This window comes from Trichosurus vulpecula, chromosome 7 (genome assembly GCF_011100635.1).
Source record: "Trichosurus vulpecula isolate mTriVul1 chromosome 7, mTriVul1.pri, whole genome shotgun sequence".
NCBI lineage: Eukaryota > Metazoa > Chordata > Mammalia > Diprotodontia > Phalangeridae > Trichosurus > Trichosurus vulpecula.
The window spans coordinates 774,898-801,150 of NC_050579.1; the positions used below are offsets into that span (position 1 = coordinate 774,898).

Sequence of the window (26,253 nt, forward strand, 5' to 3'; positions counted from 1 at the left end):
AGCTTGTAAAGGCTTTAAAGACCAAAGGGCCGAGCAAGTCAAGACATCCACCCTTGTAATGTCATTGATCCTCTTGGAGAACCAACCAACAATAACAAGAACATTTACATTTGGACTTGGAGGCTACAGGAGTCACTGAAGTTTATGGAGGATGGGAGTGACTCAGTCAGACCTGTCCTGTAGGAAAACCACTTCAGCAGCTCTGTGGAAGGTTTAGAGAGGGGGAGAGGTAAGGGTGATTGCTGTGGGAGTAGACAGAAGGGGAAGATCCCCGAGTTGTAATGAAGACAAACAGTAGCATTTGACCATTGATTAGATATGTCTAGTAAGGATGAGGCTAATGCCATGGTTATGAATCTGAGAGGCTTGGAGAATGTGTTGACATCAAGAGAAATAAGGAAGTTTAGGAAGGGGAAGATCTGGGGGGAAAGAGGGTAAGTGCCATTTTGGACATTGAGTTGGAGACATCTATGGTACGGCCAATTTGAAATGTCCAATAGGTATCATGGGACAGGAGAGAGCTATGGATGAACTCAGGAGAGAGACTATGGATGGATCTATAGATCTGGATCTAACCAACAGAGAGCTGATAAATTAAGCTCCTAGGAGTTGATTAGATCATGAAGCAAGAGAGAAGAAGAAAGACAGACCCTTGAAATATACCCATACTTTGGGTGTGGGATATGGATAATGAACCAGCAAGAGATTGAGAAGGAGCAGTTAGGCAGAAGCAGACCAAGAGATTGTGATTTCACAAAAGAGAGAAGAGGAGAACCTATCTAGAAGAGGATGATACGACATTGTCAGATGCTGCAGAGACACTGAGAAGGATGGAGACTGAGAAAAGATGACCAGATGTGGCAAAATTAAGAGATCATTGGTTACGGGTGGTGGTTTTGTTTGGCTCCACTCAATTGTTGCAAAGTTTTTGTTTGCCTTTTTTCTGCTTCTCTTCTTCCCAATGAGGGGGCAGGTGAGAGGGAGAGAAAATAAATATCTGTTAATTTTTTAAATTAAATTTTGGAGAGAGCAGTTGAATAATTATATCAGAAGCCATATTGCAAAGGGTTGAAAAGTGAGAAGGACAGTAAAGCAATGATCATAAACAGCTTGTTCTAGGAGTTTAGCTGAGAAAGGGAGGAAAGATAGAGGATAATAGTTTGAAGGGTGGCAGGATTACATTAGGGTTATTTAAGGATGGAGGATACTTGAATGTATTTGTAGGTGGAAGAAAAGGAGCCATAGATAAGGAAAGAGTAAAGTTTAATGATGGAGTAGATGATCTGGAGGCAATCTGCTCAAGAAGGTGGGAAGGAGGGGGTCACGGATGTATGTCAAGGGATTGGCCTTGATGAGGAGAAAGACCAGCTTTTATGAAACACAGGGACATCAAGAAGAGAGTTGGGGACTTGGGAGCTTTGAGAAATAGAGGAGAGAGGAAGGAGGGACCTCCTAGCATCAGATATTTATTTTCTCCATAAGGTAGGAGGTGAAGTCCTAGCTAAGTGAGTGGGTAGAGGAGGTGATGGGCCAGGCTTGAGAAGAGAAGATCTGGAAGAGCTTTGACTGGGGATCGAGGTAGGAGATGACAGCCAGAATGTTCCTGGAACCATGACTTCTACCCAAGGCTTCCAGCTTCAAACTCAGTGTTCTTTCTACTGCTCTGCTTTCTGCCAGCTCACTTCCTGTTTTCCTGCTTGCCAAAGCCCAAAGACCAGGACTAAGTAACTGAGGGAGATTCTGGCTGGAAAGTGGGCGTAGGGAGTCAGGAATGGTGTTTGTCCCTGGCAGGGCTGTTGGGAGGTCTTGTAAAAAGTCCTAAAGCGCTTCAGATAAGGGAGCTGTCCGTTGCTGATTCTTCAAGTTTCTCCACGCTGTTCCCAGCCCATTAGGTTGATTCTGCCCCGTCTGGTTCAGTAGTTTACCCTCCCCATTCCACTTAATCAATAAACATTTAAGATACACCTACTGCCTGCCAGGCACTATGCCAAGTGCTGGGGAAACAAAGAAGGGCAAAACCAGTTCCTGCCCTCAAGGAGCTTCCAGTCTATAGCAGGAAAGAGAATTTAGCATTTAAGTCTCAACTCTAACTCTGTCTCTCTGTCTCTCTCTCTGTCTCTGTCTCTGTCTCTCTCTCTCTCCCTCCCTCTCTCCCTCTCTCTGTCTCTCTCTCTCTCTCTCCCTCTCTCCCTCTCTCTCTCTCTCTCTCTCTCTCTCTCTCTCTCAATGATCCTCTCTCCCTTCATCTGCTCCTTATAAAACATGTCAGTGTCAGGCACTGAAAAGAGCCCTGAATTTGAAGCTCGAAGGACCTCGGTTCAGGGCTCAGCTATAAGCTTTCCTTGCTATATCTCCGCCTCTCTCAGCCTCAGTTTCCTTATCTGTAAAAGGAGGATAATCATCCTTGCCCTGCCTGCCTCTGAGGCTTGTGGTGAGGAAAGAGGTTGGTAAATCAAGTGCTGCAGCCACGCTGGGAGCCATAAATAACCCAGTAACCATGATGATGGACCACGGTGATGCTGCTGGACTCAGTCACAAACACTGGGCTTGAGTCCCAGCTTTGCCGCTGGTTGACTGTGGGACCTGGGAGCGCCCTTAGCCTCTCTGATCCTTGCTTCCCCGATCTGAAAAATGGGGCTGATAATACCCAAGTTCCACCTTCAGAGAGTGAGGCCCAATGAGAAAATGTAGGTAACGATTTTTGTGAACCGTTAAGTGCCAAAAATCAGCCATTGTTGGTGTCTTCTACCCACTCCTCCCCCACCTAGCTCTGCTTTCTCTGTCTGAGCTCAATGCCCTTCGAAGGGTGGCCTGACTTCATGGTTTCAAGTGACCAGATTCAGGTGAACCCCATCTTTCCAGTACTGACTGAGCTGTGAGGCATGACCGTGGGCCACTGCCCACGATACCGGAGAGAGTGTGGCACCTGGGAGAGGCAGCGGAGGACCAGAGAAGGGCGTACAGCCTGATCTCCAAAAGAGGGCTAGGACTAGACTGAAAACTGGAGGCCCGTGAGCTTGGCTTTGATTCCTAGGCACAATTTAGCATGAGGTGGTTAGTGACTGGCTTGGGAGCAAGGGAAGAAGTCACAAAAAGGCAGATTTAGTCTTCCCAATGCTGAACTGTCCCAAAGAATGGGCAGGCTCAACTCGACACACTTACTAACTGTGTGACCTTGGCTAAGTCACTTAACCCCAATTGCCCTGCCTTTCCCCCTCCAAAAAAAAAAAAGAATGGGCAGGCTCCCAGTCACCAGGGGTCTTCAAGCAGAGGCTTGGAGGGTCCCTTGTTGGCTTATAGTGGGGATTCTTTGGGAATAGATGAGATCGCTGCTAAGGTCTCTCCCAACTCCAGAATTCTGGGATTCCCCTGTTGTCCCCTGTAATAGGAGGGCAGAGTTTATAATCTCAAAGAGGATCATAAACATGTCTGAAAGGTTCGGAACCGCCGGATATAAGAAACTCTCAAAGTAGAAGGTAGAAGAATCAAAACATATATTTAGGCTCCACAGTAACCAACCCATGAACCAGCAACCCCATTTTGATATATTGATCAAAAGCTTCCAGGCCCAATAAGTACGCCTTGAAAGAGTAACCAGGAGGCTACAGAGAAGCATGATTGCGTAAAGCAAAATCATGCTTCCCCCTCTATGGTAAAAAGATTACCCACTGGCCTGAAGTCTTTGTTCAGCTTCCTCCCGTAGGTCAGCTCTGCTACTGGCAGCTCCTGCTTCGGCTGTGGCTGTAGCTGTAGCTGTGACTGTGACTTCGGCTGTGGCTGTAGCAGCCTCTGGCTCCAACAGGAGCTGCTTTTAACCATCCGGCTTTTGCGGGGGTGTAAGGTACGCCAGGGAAAGCACAGGTTCTTTCAATCTGCTTAAGCAAGGTGAAGGGGTTGACCGGGAAAGCATAGGTTCTTTCCATCAGCTTAAGCAAGGGAAGCAAGGTGAAGGGGCCGACAAGCTTACTCCAGTCCAACATACAAACAGTATTCAGTTCAGGGGAAAAAGCCAAACTAGTCAAGGGCACTTGATGACTAAGTGCTAAGGAGCCCATTTTTGGTTGCCAACACACTTCTCCACCCCTTGTTATAGGATACATAATCTAATCAGCCATGTATCCTAGAACATACATTGTGATCCAATTACAAAGGAAACTAAAACATATCATTCATAATAAAGCAAAACATATCATTTGGTGACATTCCTAAATATTGGTTTATGATTCAAATGTGATCCACCCCTAGGTCCCAGCAAGATAATCTCTTCAATCAATCATCCCAAAAATAATTATTAATAATTCAAATGTCCACCCCTAGATCCTTGTATCCATTACATAGGATCAATAATAACATAACAATAAAACAACACAGCAAGGATAACACAAAATAAGTAAACAGAACACTCTCATCATTCCCACCCCCTTGAACGATTGGGGCTCAAAATCTTGGGGCAAGGGGTGAAGATCTCATTTTCCATAGCTTCTTCATGCTGAAATTGGATGTAGAGATGGCCCTGCCCCCAAAAAGTCCCATTCCAGAGGTCAGTTCTTTAACGAGCTGGCAGGAATTCCAAGAATGCTATGTGCTTAGGCAGTCACCAGAAAGTGCAGGGTGCTTAAGCCTAAAGGAAACAAAACTAGCAACAAGGTTAGCCAAAACAAAGGACAAAAAGAGTAGACAAGTATGGACTATTATTCTTCAAATAAAATCATCTCAAGTTTGGTTGAGATTTCAGTTATGCAAAGATCCAACATCAGAGCCAAACTCAGGTGGGAAATGTTTCTTTTCAAAAGGAACATAATGAGGAAGCCAAGAGGATCCCACCCTAGATAGAGACTAAGATTGTCCTCTCAGCCTTTCCCCAGATGTACAAGGAAACACAATGGGAAAATTAAACTAAGAGGATCCCATCCTAGATAGAGACTAGGATTGTCCTCCCAGCCTTTCCCCAAATGTACAAGTTTTCATCCGTTAATCACACAAGGTTACCTTTCCTCTGAGTGGCTTATGGCATTTACCAGCATCAGCCATACCTGTGGAGTCTGTGAATCTATTATTATAACCTATTCACGGTAAAATATATGGTTCAGGGGTACGATTTGGTAATTATTTTCCCCTGAATAGACAACTGTTACAGTGTTGTCCTTCCCATGGGCTATAACTTCTGCAGCCTTTGGAATATCATCTGGCTTCCGTTTTACCCATACCTTAGCTCCTGACTTTATTCTATCAATGGAGCAAGACCCTTTTGCCCCTCTAGTAGTTATTTTGGGAGGAGGGTCAGTTTTCACAAAAGGTTTTTTCACAGGGGATAATAATCACTTGAACCATCCTATCATTTCTACAAAATTGTACAGGTTTTTTACCCATATTCTGGAGTGTCACAACAATTTCTTTTTGATAATTAGAATCTATCACTCCAGCCAATACATGTATTCCTTGAGCCGCTAATCCTGGTTTAGGTAATATCCATCCAAGATGATTCTTGGGGATTCTCATACATACTCCAGTAGGGGTTTTTCTTATCTCTTTCCTATTTAACCTAAAATTCTCTATACAATGTAAATCATATCCTGCTGAACCAGGTGTTCCTGGACTTGGTAGTGGGACATCTTCCCTCACAGTCCAAAATTCAATGTTTTGGATCTCACATGTTTGCTGTTCTCTGATCTGCAGATTTGGGGTCATCATTCTGGCTAGAGGTGTACTCCCCCCTAAGGGCCTATTATTCAAATTACGTAAGGCAATAGACAAATTATCCTTCCAATGTCGATATGAATTATTTGAGCTTAATTTTCTCAGCTGTTCTTTCAACAATCCATTCATTCTTTCAATTAGCCCAGATGCTTGTGGGTAATATGGAATATGATATATCCATTCTATATTATTCAACACACAATATCTTTTCACTTCTTTGCCCTTGAAATGTGACCCATTGTCACTTTGAATCTGCATTGGGGTTCCATAATATAAACTTACAGTATCTAGAGTTTTACAGGTGTTTTTCTGAGTTGCGTCTTTATAAGGACAAGCCACTAGTACACCTGAATAGGTGTCAACACACGTACATACATATTTACATCCTTTATCCTGGGGTAGTGGGCCAATATAATCTATCTGCCAAATTTGGGCTGGAACTTTTCCCCTTGCTATTTCTCCAGTAACTATCCTAGGAAGAGTTCGTTCTTTTTCTAATTGGCATATACAACACTCCTCTGTTATTTGTTTTAACAACGCATGAGAAATACTGATACCTCGATCCTGTGCCCATCGATGGGTGGCCTGGACCCCTAAATGGCCAGCAGTCTGGTGGACCCATCTTGCTAAGGCTGGGTCATCAGTTGGAGTCGGAGTAGGGACAATACATTCAGTAGCAATCTTTGCTAGTCGATCCGCATGTGCATTGTACTCACATTCTGGTGTGGTCAGGGTTGCATGAGCATCAACATGAAAAACTGACAGATCTGTAACCAAAGACATGTCCCATATATTTTCCCATAACTCTTTACCCCAAACTTGTTTGCCATGAATCTCCCAATTCTGATTCCTCCATATAGGCATCCACGTAGCTAATCCATTAGCTACCGCCCACGAGTCAGTAAATATATGACACTGTCCTCCTTTCTCTGCTCTGATGGCCTGATGCACTGCCATCAGTTCAGCATATTGGCTACTTCCACCTATCCCAGAACTTTCCAGAGTTCTCCTTGTACAGGGGTTATAGGCTACTGCTTTCCAATGTCTCTTCTGTCCTAAATATTTTGCTGTCCCATCAGTAAACCAAGCATGTTTCTTCTGTTCTTCATTTAGTCCGTCATATCCGTTATTCCATTTCACTAAGGATGGTACCATCTGTTGCTTAGATTCAAGGGGCTTTTCATTGCTCTCAGTATCAATGTTCGCCACAGATTCATATAGAGCAGAAACTCCATTTTTGCCTGCTCTGGACCTATTCTGAATATACCACTTCCATTTGATTATGCTTGCCTCTTGTGCATGTCCAATTCTGTGAGAAGCTGGGGTACCCAAGTCATAATTGGAATTCCAGGCCTTAATACCACTTCATGACCCAGAGTTAGTTGCTCAGTTTCTACTAACGCCCAATATGCAGCTAACAGCTGCTTCTCAAAAGGTGTATATTGCACTCCAGATGAGGGCAGTTTCCTTGACCAAAAGCCTAAAGGTACACTTCGGCTTTGTTGTTTTTGCCACAGACTCCAATTTGCATAGTCATCTTGTACAGTCACTTGTAACTCCACTGGCCCATTTTGCATAGGCCATAAGTCTAGAGCTAATTGGATAGCAGCCTTTGCTTCCTCAAAAGCTCTACTTTGTTCAAGTCCCCAGTCAAATTCATATTTCTTTCTGGAGATTTTATACAAGGGTTTTAAAATCTGTCCCAAATGTGGGATGTGGTGTCTCCAATAACCAAACAGCCCTATGAACTTTTGGGCCTCTTTCTTATTGGTAGGGGTGGGAAAATCCTGGATTTTTTGTCGAGCTTGTGGGAGAATTTCTCGCAGTCCTCTATTCCACTGTATCCCCAAGAATTTTACAGTTTCAGCTGGCCCTTGAACCTTTGCGGGGTTGATTTCCCATCCTTTGCTTTTCATATGGTCAATTAATAATGCTAAACTCTCCTTTGGCGCCAAGTTTGCTGGTTATTCACCCTTCTCTCTCGAGGAGATCTATCCCTTCCCCAGTCACCTAAGTCATGTAACTGTAAAATCTTATTTATCACTGTTGTAAGACGGCTCCCTACTTCTCCAAGTAATAAATTCAAAATCAGTTGTTTATAAGCAGGGGGAGCTGTCCTAATTATTAAATTCCTATGAGGCAGTCCCATTGGATCATTGTAATATTTGTCTGCAGTTCCTATCATAATGGCAGTCTTCATTACCTCCTCCTTTAGTCTCATGATACAATCTCTAAGTGAATACCAGGGTCTGTGCTCAGTGGGCCACATAGAATCAGTAGCATATCTCTTATTGCATCCCACAGCGGCTAATGCCAACAGAGTAGCCCTGCTATCACCATCTCCTTGCTGATGATGTTCCCTAAAAGCTTGTTGAACTAGAGGATCATGGCTGATACCTATGAATCTCATGCAGTCTGTCCTATCTACTGATATTCCACTGGCCCCTTGATCACTGAGTCTTACCATCCAAGATATCAATGGTTCTCCTATTCTTTGGCTGAATCTACTCAAAATATCTGTGACCTCTTGCGGTGAGAAATCATCCTGAATTTCCCTTGTAACTGAATCTTCACCTCGGGTTTCTGTCTTCCTCCTTTGTATGGGTCGAGCCCTTGTCTGATCATTTAACCATCTCCTATTCTCTGTGTGAGGGACATCCTGAACCCCAGTAGTGTTTTGTGCCTCAGCCCCTAACATTGTCTCATTTTCCCCCCACTCACTTCCTCTGCCACCATGGCTAGGACGAAGCAGGCAGTCAGGCTCTTTCTGGGCTGGGTTGAAATGCACTCTGGGCTTTTTTGGTCTCCTGTTGCTCTTAGCCACATTAATAGAAAAGTTCTCATTTGAGTCAGTTTGGTCTCCTGCTATCTGAGATTCCCCTTCTTGCTGTGGGGTAGGAGTGCCCCCATGTCTTTCACTTAATCTCAATCTTTCGTATACTAGCCGGTAGGCTGATAACACTATCCAGCTTTGCCTAGATAGTGATGCCCCTGACTGAATCCCAACTTCTTGTAAACACTTTTCCAAATCCCTAGGATCTCCTCTGCGTAGCCTTGGTTCCCAGTTTTCACAGGGTCCAGCTTTTTTAGCCAATTCTTTTGCTAGGGAGGAATAAAATGGATCCTCCCATCCTGGGATATTCATCTCTTCCTCTGAAATTGTTCTGCTTCTAAATAGAGATCTTATACCTAGCGATCCCATCCTCGTCGCCAAATGTAATAGGAGGGCAGAGTTTATAATCTCAAAGAGGATCATAAACATGTCTGAAAGGTTCGGAACCGCCGGATATAAGAAACTCTCAAAGTAGAAGGTAGAAGAATCAAAACATATATTTAGGCTCCACAGTAACCAACCCATGAACCAGCAACCCCATTTTGATATATTGATCAAAAGCTTCCAGGCCCAATAAGTACGCCTTGAAAGAGTAACCAGGAGGCTACAGAGAAGCATGATTGCGTAAAGCAAAATCATGCTTCCCCCTCTATGGTAAAAAGATTACCCACTGGCCTGAAGTCTTTGTTCAGCTTCCTCCCGTAGGTCAGCTCTGCTACTGGCAGCTCCTGCTTCAGCTGTGGCTGTAGCTGTAGCTGTGACTGTGACTGCGGCTGTAGCTGTAGCAGCCTCTGGCTCCAACAGGAGCTGCTTTTAACCATCCGGCTTTTGCGGGGGTGTAAGGTACGCCAGGGAAAGCACAGGTTCTTTCAATCTGCTTAAGCAAGGTGAAGGGGTTGACCGGGAAAGCACAGGTTCTTTCCATCAGCTTAAGCAAGGGAAGCAAGGTGAAGGGGCCGACAAGTCCAACATACAAACAGTATTCAGTTCAGGGGAAAAAGCCAAACTAGTCAAGGGCACTTGTTGACTAAGTGCTAAGGAGCCCATTTTTGGTTGCCAACACATCCCCACAGTCCTTTCTGCTGCCAACTTTCATTTCAAGGCTTGTTTCTATCAAGAAATGTGTATGTCACCTCCCTGATCTCTTCCCCCTAATTCTACAGTTTTGTTTGTTTTTACCTTATTTGTTTGGTTTCCTCTCTAACACCCTTCAAACTGTGACCTTTGGAGATAGACATTTTCTCATTTAATGCTATTTCACATCTGAATTTGGAGGCCCATCTAGCCATTCCCTCTTTCAGCTCCTGTAGGGGAAGGGCCAGAGGTGGGCTTTTGTGGAGACAGCAGTGTACCAGAGGGGACAGAGGTCAGCTTTCCCTCAAGAATACAGCTAAACTTGGCTGAAGGGCACTAGAAACCTCAAAGGGCAAACCCTAATACCCCCCTGCCCACTTCATTCCACCTTCCTCTGTGACCAAAGGTTTTCTTGCCTTCCATGAAAATGGCTGGACTCTTCACATCTGTCTAACATCTCCTCCCGCAGGTGAAGGCTGCATTGCTTTGAGATCGGAAGCCACTGAGTCCTTGGTTCCCATCTATACTGCGCTCACTCACCATGGAGAGATGATGGGTCACTTCCGAGGGGAGATTAAGCTTCAGACCTCCCAAGGGAAGAAGAGAGAAAGGCTCTATGGTAAGGCATGGCGGGGATGTGGGGAGGGGGACGTCTTCCTCATCAGGAGGCTTGCTGCTGTGAACGGATGTCAGTGTGGTTTTCCTTAGCAAAGTTAAAACATTTTCCTGCCAAGTCACTCCCCTCCTTTACAGAGAAGCATAATGTAGAATAGAGAAAGGGTGAGTAGGGGAGAAGAGTAAAATACAGTCCTAGAATCAGAGCTGGAAGTGACATCTGCAGCCACCTGATCTAACCCCCTCATTTTACAGCTGCTCATAGAAGTCCCAGGGAGGTTGTGGCTTGCCAGGTAGTAAATAGTGCAATTGGAATTTGAATCCCAGGCCTCTGACTTCATGTGCAGCATGCTTTCCACTGTCTCAGGCTAGACCAGAGCCAAGGAGCACAGACAGTACCAAGAGAGAGTAGGGAGAGGGGCAGAGGGTGTGTACAGTAATCATTGTGTTGTAAAAGCAAAAGGTATTAAAGCCATTTAAAAAAAAAAGATAAATTTCGAGAGTGGGCCTCCATAGTAATTTCTCAGTCAGCCATTTACTCCCAACTCGAGCTCTATGATTTGGGGGGATGTTGGGGGAAAAGGCTGGGAGACAAATCAGCCAAATACTTATTGGTGGTTGGATTGTCTCCTTTTTCTTCATTTCTGTCAAGTTTGGGAACTTTGAAGGAGATTTGAACTGGCCTTTGTCTTGACTCTTTAGTACCAGGCAGTGGAGTGTGCCTTGTGCTCTGGTAGAACTTGGCAATGCTCTAACAGGTGCCACGGGGCCCAGAGACTGGATCGCTAAAGCTTCCTTTGGTTTGTGATCTTGAATATGGGGGGCTTCCCCCCTATGCTACACCCTGCCTTTCATTTGCTTCTGCTCAGAAAGCTTCCCAAAGCACAGCTTATCCTGGGGACTTCAAAGTGGCTTCTTTAGTTAGAGGACTATCCCAGACTCTTTCTGGAAAAGGCAGCGAGCACAGTTGTCTGGCTGGACACTTTCTCTGCCTGGGTGGTTGAATTCCTTTAGCAGGGCAGCAGGCTGGTTGGGCTACGGGCTGGGTGGGCTGAAGGCTGGGTGGGCAGTGGGCTGGGTGGGCAGAAGGATGGGTGGGCTGTGGCTTGGGTGGGCAGCAGGCTGGGTGGTCAGTGGGCTGGGTGGTCAGTGGGCTGGGTGGGCAGAGGGCTGGGTGGGTTGCAGGCTGGGTGGGCAACGGGCTGGATGGGCAGCAGCTTGGCTGGGCTGCAGTGGGTTCTCCTATGGCCTCTGGCTTCTCAGAGTTGCTAACCCAGCTCTTAAGGAGCCCTCCTAGTGACAAAGTTGTCTTTTAGAGAAAAAGGCTCCCCTTCTGTTCATTGCCTGAGGGCAATTTACCAAGTTTTGTCCCTTGCTGAGACAATGCCATTGGAAAAGCTCTGCTGGGGAATCAGAAACTGAGGACACCACTAGTGGCCAATGCCAGGGGTGGCAGGAAAGTGGAGGGTTCTGCGGCTGGAAGTCTCATTACTTCTTTTAACCCTTTTCTTCCAGACTTTGTGAAGACGGAGCGAGATGAGGCCATTGGGCAGAAGTCTCTGAAGAGCCTCACTAGCCAGGACCCTATAAAACATTGGGATTGTCCCTCCAGGTAGGTAGTAAATGTGAAAGCATCATTTAGGACAGACTGGGAAACTGAGGGGAGGGGAAGGGCCCGGCAGAAGTTACACTAAGATTGAAGGAAACCCTAATGGAGCCACTGTCCTGCGCCCCTCAGCAGCTGCTCCAGAAGTTTTCATCCCTCCTAAAACCTCTCAGGGCCCTGCTTTGCCTCACCCCCACCCCTCAGGTGAGGAGCGTTCACCAGGAGTGCCTTCTCTTCCTCATCTCCCATCACTCAGATGCCTTCTCCTACTTCCTTGGCTTTTGTGAAGACCTCGTTGTTGGTCACTCATTGACTCTTTGTGACCCCAGTGACCACAGTGTCCATGGAGTTTTCTTGGCAAAGATACTAGAATGGTTTGCCATCTCCTTTTCCAGTGGATTAAGCCAAATGGGTGAAGTGACTTGCCCAGGGCCACACAGCTACTAAGTGGCTGAGGCCAGAGTTGAACTCAGGGCTTCTTGAGTCCAGACCTGGTGCTCTAACCACTGGGCCACCCAGCTGCCCCTTCTACATGAACCCATGATCCCATTCCATCTTCTCTAGAAGACTGACCCCTGTCAGTCCCTCTCATTATCCCTCCTCTTCTTTTTAGAAATTATTTATCATAATTATTTTTTAAAGCCTGGTTCTATCTGTCTCACCCAGGCTGGAAGTGCAGGGGCCATGAATGATCATCATGGGAGCTCTGAGCTGATCCATTCCTGGGCTGTCCCAGTTCTAGCCTCCTCAGGCCTCCTGATCCCAACTCCCACCCACACTCCTGACAGTGTAGACAACAGGTCTACACAGCCCCCTCCTCCTCGGAACTCCTGACCACGAGAAGTTCAACGCCTCAGCCTTCCTCTCTCACTTCTATCCTTCAGTCTCTTCCAAGCCACTAGCTGGTTTTTCCTGCTGCCCACAAACACACTCATGTCCCCATCTTTAGAAAAATGAATGATCCAGCGGTCCCCCCTAGGTATTGCTCTGTATCTTTCCTCCCCCTCTTGGCCAAACTCCTTGAGAAGGCCCCCAACAACTGAATCCTTTTTCCTCTCACTCTCTTCTAAACCCTCTGTAGTCTGGCTTCTGAAAGTCCTTCCACTAAAGTTACCAGGGAGTTCTTACTTACCAGATCTAGTGACCTTTGCTCACTCCTCTTTCTTCCTGACCTCTCTGTAACATTGGCACCATCAAAGATCCTGGCACATACCACATGCTTAATGCTTGTTGACTGACTGACTGTTCCCTCAGGCTTCCAATCCCCAGTGCCACCGTGGCCCAGCAGAAGTTTGGGGAAGGGGCAGGAAAGCTAGTACAAGTCAGAAGAAATAATTCCGAAAGGGTTCTAGCGTTAATCTGCATTGATTAGGGTGAAATACTTTTACCGTGAGCTCCTGGGATCCCACCGAGCCATTACCCCAACACACACACACACACACACACACACACACCCCACTTGATCTTCAGAGCTCTGATTCAGCCAGCCAGTGCTACCTCTTAACTAGAACCACTGGCCAATGACCTCAGTCTCTGCTTGGGGAGGCTGATTGGAAGCCACTTGGGAATCCTACTATGTCAATGAAAAAGGCTGCATTCAGGGGAACTGGAAGTCCTGGGGGAAGTGTCCAGGAGCAAGGAAGTCCCTTTTCTCTTGGTCAGAAACCCTGTGATTATCTTTGCTAATGGCAAGGAGCAGCAGTCCAAATGGCTGACCCAGAACAGGGCACGACTTCAGGGTCACACGTCTCTAACTTTGGGCTGCTTCTCTCTCTGTCTGCACCTTCGATTGAATCTGGGCTCAACTCTCTCTTCTGCTACTTGTGACCTGGGGCGAGTCACTTGACCACTGTGAGCCTCAGTTTCCCCAACACCCAAAACGAGGGTATTGGACTAACAGGCTTCTGAGGTTCCTCTCAGCCATAGGTCTCCAATCCTACGAGCCTGTGATTTTGGAGGGCAGGCAAATTATGTTTTACTTGGACTCATGAAAATTTGCTTTTATTCCTCCTGAGCATGCCTCAGCAGAGAGCAATGCCATGTGGTCCAGAAGCAGGCTGATAAAGCAGAGGAAGCCCAGATGGGGCGAGACCTGGCTGCAGAAAATCCATTAGCTGAGTCACAGGCTCTGGAACAATTGTAAATGAATGATCATCCCAGTGGGACAGTCCTCTCACCTTGCCCTAAAAGACGGAGAGGCTGAGTCAGAGCTCACCTCTCCCTGGTGTGAGCATTTGTGGGTTCTGGTGCCCACTGGTGTGGGCTGGGGCTTGGAGGGGTAAAGAGACAAAGAGGAAGGAAGTCTGAGAAGTCCTTGGGGGAAGTGGGGATCCAAGCTGCCCATGGGCATCTGCACAGAACGCTGAGCTGTGTGTATGTGTGTGTGTTTGCGTCTGTGTGTGTGTTTGCGTGCATGTGCGTATGTGTGTGCATGTGCATATGTGTGTTTGTGTCTGTGTGTGTTTGCATGTCTGTGTATGTGTTTCTGTGCATGTGTGTACGGGTGCATGCCCATGTGCGTGTGTGCGTGTGTTTGTGTCTGTGTGTTTGTGTGTGTCTTTGCATATGTTTGTGCATGTTCATGCACGTGCGCCTGTGTGCATGTATGTGTGTCTGCTGATATGTGTGTGAACGTGTGTGCGTATGTGCATGTGTGTCTGTGTGTTTGTGTGTGAACGTGTGTGCGTGTGTGCATGTGCATGTGTACTCGTGCATGTGTGTGCACGCGTGTGTGCATGCACATGTGTGCATGCGTGTGTGCATGTGCGTGTGTGCACGCATATGTGTCTGTGTTTGTGTGCCTGCGTATGCATGCGTGTGTGCATGCACGTGTGCATGCATGTGTGTATTGCGTACGTGTGCATGTGCGTGTGCATGTGTGTGCATGTGTGTGTGTGCGTGTGCGCGCGTGTGTGTGTGTGTGTGTGTGTGTGTGTGTGTGTGTGTGTGTCTTCCCTTCTAGAGCTCACTTCAGCGGCTCCACCTTCACCGAGATCACCAACCCCAGCTATCTAGGGATGGGACATCTCAGCCATGGGAAACCGGCCATGTCATCTGAGCTGCAGCCCACCTTCTGGAGCTATGACCAGCCTCCCAAAGACAGCCCCCCAGCTCCCAATTGGGGAGAGTCTCCCCCAACCCCACCCTCACAGCCCCCACTATCTCCAAAAAAGTTCCCTCCCTGCTCAGCAAACCGAGCTCCCAATCTCAGGACCCAGGAGCAACTGTGAGTATCATATTTTCATGATCAGATTTTTGGACCCTGGTAAAAAGTCAGGGGATTTCCTAGAATCCTGGAGCTCAGAGTTGGCATGGGCCTGTGAGGTCACCTAGTCCAACCCACTACCAGAATTCTTTCAATAACACCCTGAACTGCAGCCAGGGAGACTTGGCTTGAATACCTCCAGGCACAGGGAGTTCATTATCTAGCAAGAAAGCCATTTAGAGCTGGATCTGGATTCAAAGCTCGCCTGGGATTCTCACTGCCTGTGTGACCTCAGACAACTCACTTAGCCCCGTGGGATCTCAGATTACTCAACTAGAAATTGCTAACATTTTTATGGCACTTTAGGGTTTACAAAACGCTTTACAAATATGGTCTCATTTTATCCTGACAACAGCCCTGTGAAGTAGGTGCCGTTATCCTCATTTCAGAAATGAGGAAGCTGAGGCACACAGCTAGTGAACGTCTGGGGCAGAATCCTGGCTCCGGGTGGTGCTCGCTCTCTCTCTCTCCTACTGCCCTGGCTGCCACTTATAGAATGAGGGGATGGACAGAACGGCCTCTGAGATCCCTTCCAGCTGCAGATCGAGGAGCCAGCTTGCCCGACTCTCCTCCCTGGCCACTTCTCCCTTTCACTGAGCTGAACTCTGACTCTTTGGTGCCATTTCTGTCCGCTAGAGTCCCACGAAACGGGCCCATTCCCCCTTCCCAGTCCTGCAGGTGGCTCTTCTCGTTCTAAGTCTCCGCAGCTCCGTTCTCTTATAGTGCTTCTCATGAGACCCCAGGTCTGGGCCCTTTGCATCCCAAGCTCCCTCTTCTAGATATTCTCCAGCTGTTCCTGTTCTCCTAAAAAGTCACTGGCTCAGAATCAGAGTCAGAACCAGAGAGCAGGAGGGGCCTGGGAGATTATCCCAGCCCCACTTCCAGACTCAGGTGGACTAACTTGCCCAAGGCCACGCGGCTGTCCCAACTAAAACAGTGGAAGGGAGATTCTTACTCAGACTGAGTCCAGGCAGAAGAGAATAGGGGCATGTGGGGAAAGGGATTCCTCTTGCTGTTTGCTGTTGTGGCTGAGTCATTTCAGTCATGTCCAACTGGGGTTTTCTTGGTAAAGATACTGCAGTGGTTTGCCATTTCCTTCTCCAGCTCATTTTACAGATGAGGAAACTGAGGCAAATGTCACTGGGCATCTGTCTGAGGCCAGATTGGAACTCAGGAAGATGAGTTTTCCTGATTCCAAGCCCAGCGCCCTAACCACTGCACCACTGGGTCCCTAGAGAGACAGACCTTATTGCTACACTCAACCAATCAACAAAGCTGGGCCAGGCACGTGCTAAGCCCTGGGGGGGGACAAAGAAAAGTGAAAACAGTCCCTGCCCTCAAGGAGCTTACCTTCTTAGGGCGAGGACAACCTCCCAGCGGGGAGCATCAGACCAGGGAAAGCCTTCAGTGAAGTGGCAGTTGGACTGAGTCTTGAAGTAAACTTGAAGGATTACTTCAGTGCTAAATCCTAATTACCTCAGGGGTAATTCCTAATTAGGTTAAATGTTTTTGTTAACTAGATGCTAACTAGTGGCTTCTATGCTACTGAAGTATTACACGTACTATCAGTACTGGCTGTGTGGCCCTGGGCAGGTCACATCACCCTGTTTGCCTCAGTTTCCTCATCTGGAAAATGACCTAGAGAAGGAAATGGCAAACCACTGCAGTATCTCTGCAAAAAAAGCCCCGATGGGGTCATAGTCAGACGAGACTGAAACTCCTGAACAACAACAATACAACCGTGGTAACAGGAGCACAACCTCCCACAGTGGTCCGGAAGCTGAAATGAGATAATACAGGTAAAGCGCTCTGCCAGCCCTGAAGCATGATATAAATGCTAGTTAGCTCTGGTAAAGGAAGCCAAGAATTCTCTCAGCCTGAGGTGGGGGAGGATGATGGGGACAGGGGCAGCAGATTAAGTGAATCCATTCATCTAGACGCAGACAGGCCCAGTCTACAGTGGGACGGTTACCTCTTGGTGGACACTAAATTTCTCTGAATAGCCCCCAAGATTTAGGAATGATTTGGCAAATGAGCTGATTTGGTAGCGACTTCACATTCTGTTAACAGAGCGCTTGTGGTCAGTCTTTCAAGAGATTTGTCCTCTCTCAGAGTAATTTCTGATGTCTAGGAGCCCACCTAGCTGCCTCCAAGACATTGGAGGTTCAGTGACTTGCCCAGGGTTACACAACTACTACGCTAAGACTGTACTCGTACTTGGGTCACCCTGACTCCAGACCTAGAGTTTTACCCTGCATCACCTCTCTGCCTTCAGCTAATCAATCGCTTATGGTCAGCATGTCGATTTGAGAAGTGCATGGAGGATAAATGAGGGAGAGTAGAATGGAGGCAGGGAGACTAATGGGGAGCTGCTCCAGAATAACTCAGGGAAGGGAGGAGAGCCTGAAGCTGAGTGGCGGCTGTGTGAGTGAAGAGGAGGAGGCAGATGCTGGCGATCCCGGGGGCAGGATCTACAAGACTCGGCACCTGACAGGCTATGACAGTGAGGGAGAGGCAGAGGATGTGAGTGAGTGGAAGGCTGGTGGTGCCATCAACAGAAATAGGGAAGAAAGAGGAGAAAGCGTCAGGGAAGGATGAATGAGCTTGGGGTGTCTGTGGGCCGCCCAGTTGGAGACACACAGGATCCCGCTGGATGGGCTGCCAAGAGCTCAGGAGAGGGCCAAGGGCTGCCCAGACAGACCTTAGGCTTACCTTGTACACAGCAGGTGCTTGAAGGAGGGGGGAAAAGCATTAATTAAGCGCCATCTGTGTGCCAGTTACGGTGCTAGATGATTTAATAAATATGATTTCACCCAATCCTTACAACAGCCTGGGGAGGCAGGATTATTAGCTACATTTTACAATTGAGAAAAGTGAAGCAGACTGAGGCTAAGTGACTTGTCCAGGGTCACAAAGTTAGTAAGTGTCTACAGCTGCATTTGAACTCGGGTCTTCCTGACTCCAGACCCAGGGCTGTACTTAAAACTGTCCCCAGTTTATGCTTGATAATTGCTTATTGAATTAAAGTTGTCTGATAAACACTTATTGGATTAGATTGAATGTATTTCAGTCCCTTATTATTTTTTATAATTATCCATTATTTAATAATTATCTGTTATTATTCAATTTAGCCATTATTTCATTTGTCCTTCCTAGCAAACTTTGTGGGGGAAGCAGGGCAAGTGCATTTTTCCCCTTCTGCAGAGAAGAAAACAGCCTTAGAAAAGGGGAGTCTTTCTCAGGGTCACACAACTGGAAGCTGGCGAGGCTGGGTTTCTGGCCATGATCTTTCTCTTGTGCCATGCACTGTTAGGCCACTTCTGCTCCATCCTCGCTTTCTCATTCATGGCCTCTGTGCTCTGGGACACTGGGATGCAGAACACTTTCCAAAGGCATCCGTTAAGATCCCAGCCAGGGTCAGGCATTAAAATGTGTTTCCTATTCTCTGTCCCATGATTTGCCTGGCAAGAAGCCTCTGCCCCAAAAAATATCTGAATCAGGGGTTGTAGTGAGTCCGAAATGGCTGGGAGGAAGAGCAAGAGGAGGAAACCAGGGTTTGCCCATCCTTGGTTACCAAGTAAAGAAATGCTGTTTCTTGTTCAAAGTCTTATAAGGGCCTGACGTTTAGAAGGTGCATGATGAACGTGGTTCAAACTCACAGAAACTCAGTATCGGGCAGCGCCTCAGAGGCCGTCTAGTCTGCCCCGGCACCAGTCCCTCCGAATACCTGACAAGTATTCACCCAACCTTAACTCGAAGATACCCAGGGGCAGAGAGCTCACTCCCTCCCCAGGAGGCCCACTGTGCTTTGAGATAATTGTTAGTGATAGAAAGTTTCCATTGGAGGTAAATTGAATGGTATCATACCCCTGATTTCATCCAACTCTGTGTAGATTTTCCTTTCTGTGTTTGTGACTTTCTAGCTTGATCTCCTTCCATTCATCTTTGCCTTCTCTTCCCAATGGCTACAGGCCCAGTGACTTGGGGAAGAACATGGCAGACCCCTTGCCTATAGAGGAAGAACAGATGACAAAGCCAGAAATGTTTGAGAATCCACTGTATGGATCTGTGAGTTCCTTCCCTAAGCCGGTGCCCAGGAAAGAGCAAGAGTCCCCCAAGACCTTGAGGAAGGACCGCCCAGCCTGCCCGGAGCCTGGAGCCCCATCTCCAGCCATCATCCTCACCAAGCCCCCAGAAGGCGAGAGCAGCAAATTGGCCAGCAGGCAGATCTCTGCCCCTTTCCTCCCTGTGCCCAGGATGCGCTCCTTTACATGTTCCTCCTCTACAGAGGGCAAGACCCCATTGGGAGGAGAAAAGACCCAAGGGAAGCCCAAGCCCCCCACCCCCTCAGAAACTCCGGTCCCAGCCAAGAGGCCGGTCAAGCCTGCTAGGTCTGAAGTGAGTCAGCAGGGGAATCCAGGACAGACAAATAGGCCTCCTCTGCCTGCCAAGAGTCCAGCTGTGCTCCACCTACAGCATTCCAAAGCTCGGGACTACCGGGAGAGTTCTGAGCTCCCGCACCATGGGAAGCACTGGCCAGAGGAAGGGCCAGTCAGCAGGACCTCAATGCAGGTAAGTGTGGAAGAGAGGAAGACAGGAAGGGAGGGACCAGACCCATCAGAAGCCTGAGCCATCAGCTGATGCTGGAAAGGAAGTGAGAAAGCAGACCTCTGTCAAAAGGCCAGGGCTGGAAGCTAAGTGGAAATACCCTCAGAGGAACCCCAAAACTTTAGAGCTGTATAATGTGAAGGCCCCTTCCCTTCATGCAAAACAAAAACTACTTACCATCGAATGTGCATTTGTCTTCATTGGTGCTAACCCCTTTTACAAGTGCATCTCACCAGACAAGGTGATCAGAGCATCTCCCAGAATCCCTTGCAAGGTAGTCCAGTGGCCTCTAGAACCCATCCCTTCTTTCCCACTCCTGTAGCCACCACCCTAGTTTATATCCATGTTGCCTCTGGCCTGAACTACAGCCTCCAAATAGCCTCCCTGCCTCCAGTCTCGCTTTGTCCTAATCCATCCTTGGGCTGCTACGAGATTAAAGTTTCTAGTGGACAGGTCTGGTCCTCACCTACTCCAAAAACCTTTAGTGGATCCCTCCTGTTTTCCAAATAAAGCTGACACTCCTTAGAACAGTGCTCTAAGTTCTCCATAGTATGGCTTTAATCTACCTCCCTGGTCTTACTATCAGAGGTCATGTTTTACGTGGATCTTGCATCTTGAAGTGTTCAGATCCCTCTCTCATCTCCCCCTCAAACACTGCAAGAAGGGGGCTCTCTCTACGAGAGAGACTAATTAGAGACCACTGAAGGTCTTTGAAATGGCCAAGCAGGGCAGGACAGGGCTGAGCAAGGAGGTCTGAGCTTGCTTGGCTTTAAAAGCAGCCCAAGGGGTGTTGTGAGAGCAGCTTCTGCCATTGACCTGACCTCTCCTGGCTGCTCTGATCACAACCTGTCAGAAAGTCTGTAAAACAATTATCATTTAATCCCAATCCCTGGCTTGATGCTCAGGAACTTCATGGGCTTACCCTGGCCCTGCCATCTCACTTCATGATGACTCCCCACCCCACTCCATCCTGTACCTAGAGAAGCAGCTGTGAGGCTGTGTGACCCTCAGCCAGCACCACTGGATGGCTAGCACCTTCCCAATTGTCTCCTCCTCCAACCCATGTCCCTGACAAACCTCTGACTCCTACTAAGCTGCTTGTCAACAAATACCCCCCAGATCTTTTTTTCACATAAACAGTTGCCAAACCAACTTCCCCCACACCACGCAATTATGTTTTTGAACCTAAATTCAGGACTTAGTCCAGCTCCTGCCCATATTCCCAGCCTCATTTCATACCCCTTCTCTTTACGCATTCAATGCTTTCATCAAACTCATCTCATCTTTTCCCACCTCTGGACCATTCCCTACACAACCCAGCAGACCTGGGATATGGACTCTCTTTTGTTGTCTCAATTCCTACCCTTCAAATTCCTTCCTATCCCTCAGTTCAGGTGACATGCCCCCATAGAATCTCCCCAGACATATGTGAGTTCAACTTCCTTGAACGTATGGATGTACTTTTGCTCTACCTCCTCTATCTCGTCAGAGCATTCTGTTTCTGTTTCACCGCATTGAACGCTCCTTGAGGACAGGGACTTTGTGTCATACTTCTTTCTAATCCCTTTGCTCTGCTCAAACTTTTGTTCATCTAAATTTGGATAGGACCTCTGAGGTCATCTGATCCAAGCCCTCATTTTCAAACTGAGGGAACAGCCTCAGCTAGGTTAAGTGATTTGCCCACGATCACACAAGTAGTAAATGGCTGACCTGGAATATGAATCCAAATCTCACAACTCTAAAATCTTCCAACTGAAGCTGGACTTCGATTCTGTTTTGATAATTGATGCTTGATAATTCCCCTAGTTTTATGTCAGCCACAAATTTGAAAAGCTTGACTGTGTCATTAATGAAAATATCTGACAAGACAGGATCACGGACAGAGGTCTCGCGTACCCCGCATACTCTCTCCGAGTTTCTAGAAGTGTTTCAATACCCTTTAAGCATGGTCAATCAATCAATTGCAAATGTATTACTGGAATGATCACATTTCACCATGTTATCTATGCAGACATCATGAGAGGCTTTGTCAAATGCTTTGCTGAAACCGGGATAACGGTGTCTGTGACATTCCCCTGAGTAATCACAGGAACGTGAGACTTAGAGATGAATGATACCCTACAGCTGATCTAGTCCAATCCCCTCATCTTACAGAGCGAGCAAGCTGAGGACTGGAGAGCCAAAGTGACCTGCCCTGTGCTACCCTGGTAGCAAGTACCCGTGCCAGGATTTGAACCTCGGATCTTTTGGTTCCAAATTTCGTCCCATTTCCACTTACACAATACAATGCTATCTAAAATAAGGTTACCTTTGCATGGTATGTGGGTTCATGTTGACTCCTAATCACTGCTTCCTTTTCTAAATGCTGAGAAAGTACATTTTATCGACTTGTTCCAGAACTTTGTTGAAGATTGACATCATGCTTAACAGACTGCATGTACTCTCTCAGACTCCTCTTTACCTTTTCTCCTTTTGGGAAATAGGACAACGTCTCTCCAGCTGACACCTCACACCTGTCTGGAGTGACTCTGACAATCTCACTCCTATGATTCTTCAGCACTGACACCTGGAGACAAGAAGCTCCTTTCTAATAGCTTCATATTCTTTTCCTGTCTTCTCACCGATCTCCGTTCCTTTGCTTCTTTAAACAGATGCGATCTTGAACTATCTATTTCTTGTTCTGCCCTTTCAAGTCTGAAGATCACTCTCTGCTCCAACTTTTTTAGTGCTTTTATGAAGGACTTGGAGGGATAGAAGGCATGCTTAACAAGTCTTCAAATGAAGCCTCCTTGCTGGAAAAGACAAAAGCATCCGCTGACATCCGTTAATGTCCTCCCCAGCACTGAGGGAAGCACTTTTTAATGATCCTTGCTGTGTTTAGCATTTCATAAGGCTCAGGTCCTTCTGGGCTTTGCATTATTCTTGAGGCTCTTTTGAATTCATGTCTATTTACATTGTCCATTCCTCCATCTTCTGTCTACATTTCAGTATTTAAAGGGAGCCGTGAGCCCACTAATGTGGGGATTCCCTACACCAGGACGTATCGTGACCCATCCATGATTTCTCCTCCTGGGCAATTCTTGTCCATGTCCTATATACTCTGCATGGAGGATCAACCCAAACTGGAAGGTTCCTCTTCTTAATCTGACATGGACCTGCTTTTTAAAAAAATGGATAGCTATATTTCAGTGTAATTGGTTTCCTTTGTAACCTTATGCATTCTACTTTATACGTTTAAAAATATTATTTTGAAGAGTCCATAGACTTCACCAGTCTGACTGCCTCAGGAATCCATGACACAAAAAAGGTTAAGAACCCCTGGCCTGGGTCTTCTGACATTTCACAAGCCCCGGGCCATCCATCTGTCTTGCATCCCTCTCCCCTTCTTGTCTCATGATACATTTCCTCAGTGGTGTCCCTAACCCCACTTCTTAGTCATGGGTCATCAGTGGAAATCTGCTGTCACCCCCCTGCCCCCATCATACACCTCTCCACTGTTCCTAGGTCCACCTTCTGGGGCCAAGCACAGTGAGCTGAATCTTTCCTGTGTTTATTTTGTCATGCCAGTCATTCTCCAAATTAAATTCGAATAGCACCTTTGCTTCGGGACCTCATAGCCTCACATAGACAGCTGTGAAGGGCAGGGCAATCAAAGACATGCAGATGAGCATGCAGATATTGACACAGGATTAGAATAAATGTATCCACATTCTGCATAAGTAAAGGGCTGAATGAGATGGTGTGGGAGAAGGGAACTTCCAGCTCCCACAGTTGCTGGGTCCATGAGCCTTTTGTTTAAATAAGGTGGAGACCCGGGAAATTCACTCCCTCTTTTATCATTCAGGTTTCGTGGAGGAATGACATTTTGGGAATTGTTTAAATGAAAGAATGAAAAGGCTGGCAAGCTGGGCCAGGGAGAGGGAGGGAAGAGGTGCTGGAGGCAGAGAGTAAAACATACATGGGTAAGACTTTGAGGAAAATGGCCTGAGAAAGCCTTAAATGATAGGTCAGGAAGTAGATAAAGGACTGGGGACACTCAGGTCACTCAGGCCAAGACTTTGCGGAAGCAGGGAAGGATTTGGAGGCTGATCTATAGTTTGGGTTGGTTTTTTTTTAAGGATGGCTAATTTGTTTCAATTCTACTTGACAGCTATTTATTAAATATTTCATATGTGCCAAGCATCGCGGTAGCACAGGGCATGAGAAGGCTCCCTTCAGGAAGCTTGCTCTCTTACTGTAAATCTGTGTATGCCCACACGCAGGCATTTTATGTTAGTCCACGCCTTGTGTATACACCCTTTATAGACATTTGTTGAATTGGATGGGAGTTGAGAGAGGTCATAGAAAATTAAAGATGAATATTTTACCTCTACTCCGTGACCTAAATCATTTAACCTCTCTGGGATCCATTTTCTTGACCTGTAAAGGCAGGGCCAGCTGCCATAGACTAGACACCGTCTTGGGCTTCTTTCTGTTCCAGGAAAGTGAGACCATAATGTCTGTCTCTTTCTCTCTCTCTTTTGTGGTCTCCACAGTGAGGGTCACCCAGGCAGGCATATCCTGAATGAGAAGGTGGACAAGCCGCCCCCACACTCTCCAGTCTGATGTTCCTGACATCGTTTGCAAGGCTTTTTGTATTCAAGAAATGGACTATGCTCCTCGGCCACTGGCTTGCACTGTTGGCTCACTGAGTGGAATTGTTTGGGTTGGAAGAAGAAGAAATCCAGATGGGCTACAAGACACCCAAGTGACCAGGCCACCTGTGACAATTCCACAGGGGCCACTGCTGATGCCTTAGAGCATGGATCCAGCAGCCAGCCTTCTCTAAAGGAGAGAATAAGGTACAAATGAGAGAGTGAGAAAGACTCTCTCAACAAACCAAAGACGAGGCCCAGACATATTCTGGGCACCAATCCCTACCATGGGACATGTAGCCTGGACAAAGCATTAATGGGGCTGACTGGGGCAGGTCAAGCAGGGAAGCAAAGAGCAAAGCCTTGGGGACTAACCTAGGTGAATATAGTCGAATGTTATTCCCTTCCAGGCTGTTTGTTCATAGTCACTGACTTAGGGTACAAGGCGATTTACCTTTGGGGGGGTCATGGAGTCACAAAGCAGACTAGATAGGGTCTTGGGCAGTTCTGGCTTCTTGGTGAGGTCAGTGGGAAAAGACATCATTTAATTTAGCATAGTATAGAATGCGATGTAAGGAGACTGAGGGTTCAATGTTAACCCGGACTTAGTTGATCTGCCCAGGCCTGGCCTGTGGGGGATGCTAAGGTCCATTTCACATATCCAAAATCTTGCCTTAGGTTTATTAAGCACAAGGAGGTCTGGCCAAACTAACTTATTCCCATTCTCCTGGAGCTAGAGCCTTAGATACCAGTGGATGGGACTAGACTTCCCCTAACACTTAATAACCTACTAGCATCCACTTCTATACTGTTGCTCAAATCAGAGGCAGTACCCTTCCACCCAGTGTGCATTCAAATGAACATGTCTCATTCTGGGTCCTGGACCATCTGCACCTTTCTCTGTAACTGCCTCAGGAATACACATCTTCTTCCCTTTGTGGGTCGAATGGGATAATTATTTGGTGATTCCCCCCCATACACACACATACCCCATTCAATTTTATCTTAAACGAGAAAAAATATTAGTGTTGGAAACCAAGGTATTGTGTGTGTGAGAGTGAGTGCCCCGGTCTGCCCACATGTCAGTTTGTTTATAGAAATGTGTCAATAAAATCTGCTTTTCTCACTTGGCTGCCTCCTGTCCTATTTCACCCATGGCCTTCAGCACCATGTCACCTTCTGGGGATCTTTCCTGTCTTTCGTTAACCTGGGTAACTTTGAGCAAATCCCTTCATCCCCCTCTCTGGGCATCAGTGGAATAACAGACAGAAGAATCCCCTCCATCCCTTCCACGTGTTGATTCTGTGTTCAATTAGAACATAAGCGTCTTGAGGGCAGGGGCTGCCTTGTTTTTGTATTTGTGTCCCCAGTGCATGTGGACACAGGGATAGGGACTAGACCTGGGGTTATAGGGCACAGGGAATTCCCAGCTGGGGAAACTCCCTATTTCAATGCAGATTGCCATGTTCTCTGTGGTTCATAGTCTTCGAGTTGTCAAATGTGCCAGGCAGGCTAAACCAAATTAAAAAGTAATTGGGAAATGCTTAACAAAATATTAAAAAATACAATGAAACATAATGTTAACTTATGGTTTTCTGAATCAATAAGTGACCCCAGCGATACCTTTGAGTTTGACACCACTGTGATGTTAAATGACTTGAACAGGGTCACACAGCCAGCCTGGTTCAGAGGTACAGCTTGAACTGGGTCTTTCTGGACCCCAGGCCAGTTCTCTATCCATGGTGCCATGGCTGTCTCTATGGCACATAGTGACTCCTTAATGTTTTTTTCATTTACTCATTTATTATGAGTGCTATATCTCAAGCTTTGTGGAAAATTACTACTAATATTTAGGAAAGATGTGTTAATAATATATCACATTTTATTGTGCTTTGAAGTTACAGAATGTCTTCATATACAT

At 46.8% G+C, this 26,253-nt stretch overlaps 1 protein-coding gene across 2 annotated transcripts in view; it reads left to right on the forward strand.

Moving 5' to 3' along the window:
• Nucleotides 1-25,458, forward strand: part of INPP5D (inositol polyphosphate-5-phosphatase D) — a 136,374-nt gene extending 110,916 nt beyond the window's left edge. The window contains exons 23-27 of one of the 2 annotated variants that reach the window (XM_036768079.1): nt 10,074-10,223; nt 11,735-11,831; nt 14,788-15,051; nt 19,062-19,662; nt 24,234-25,458. In XM_036768079.1, coding sequence (XP_036623974.1) covers nt 10,074-10,223; nt 11,735-11,831; nt 14,788-15,051; nt 19,062-19,662; nt 24,234-24,236 — 1,115 coding nt within the window. In that variant the 3' untranslated portion in view covers nt 24,237-25,458. The remainder of the gene's footprint in view (nt 1-10,073; nt 10,224-11,734; nt 11,832-14,787; nt 15,052-19,061; nt 19,663-24,233) is intronic. The other variant, XM_036768080.1, reaches the window with a different exon arrangement.
• The last annotated feature ends 795 nt before the right edge of the window (nt 25,459-26,253 follow it).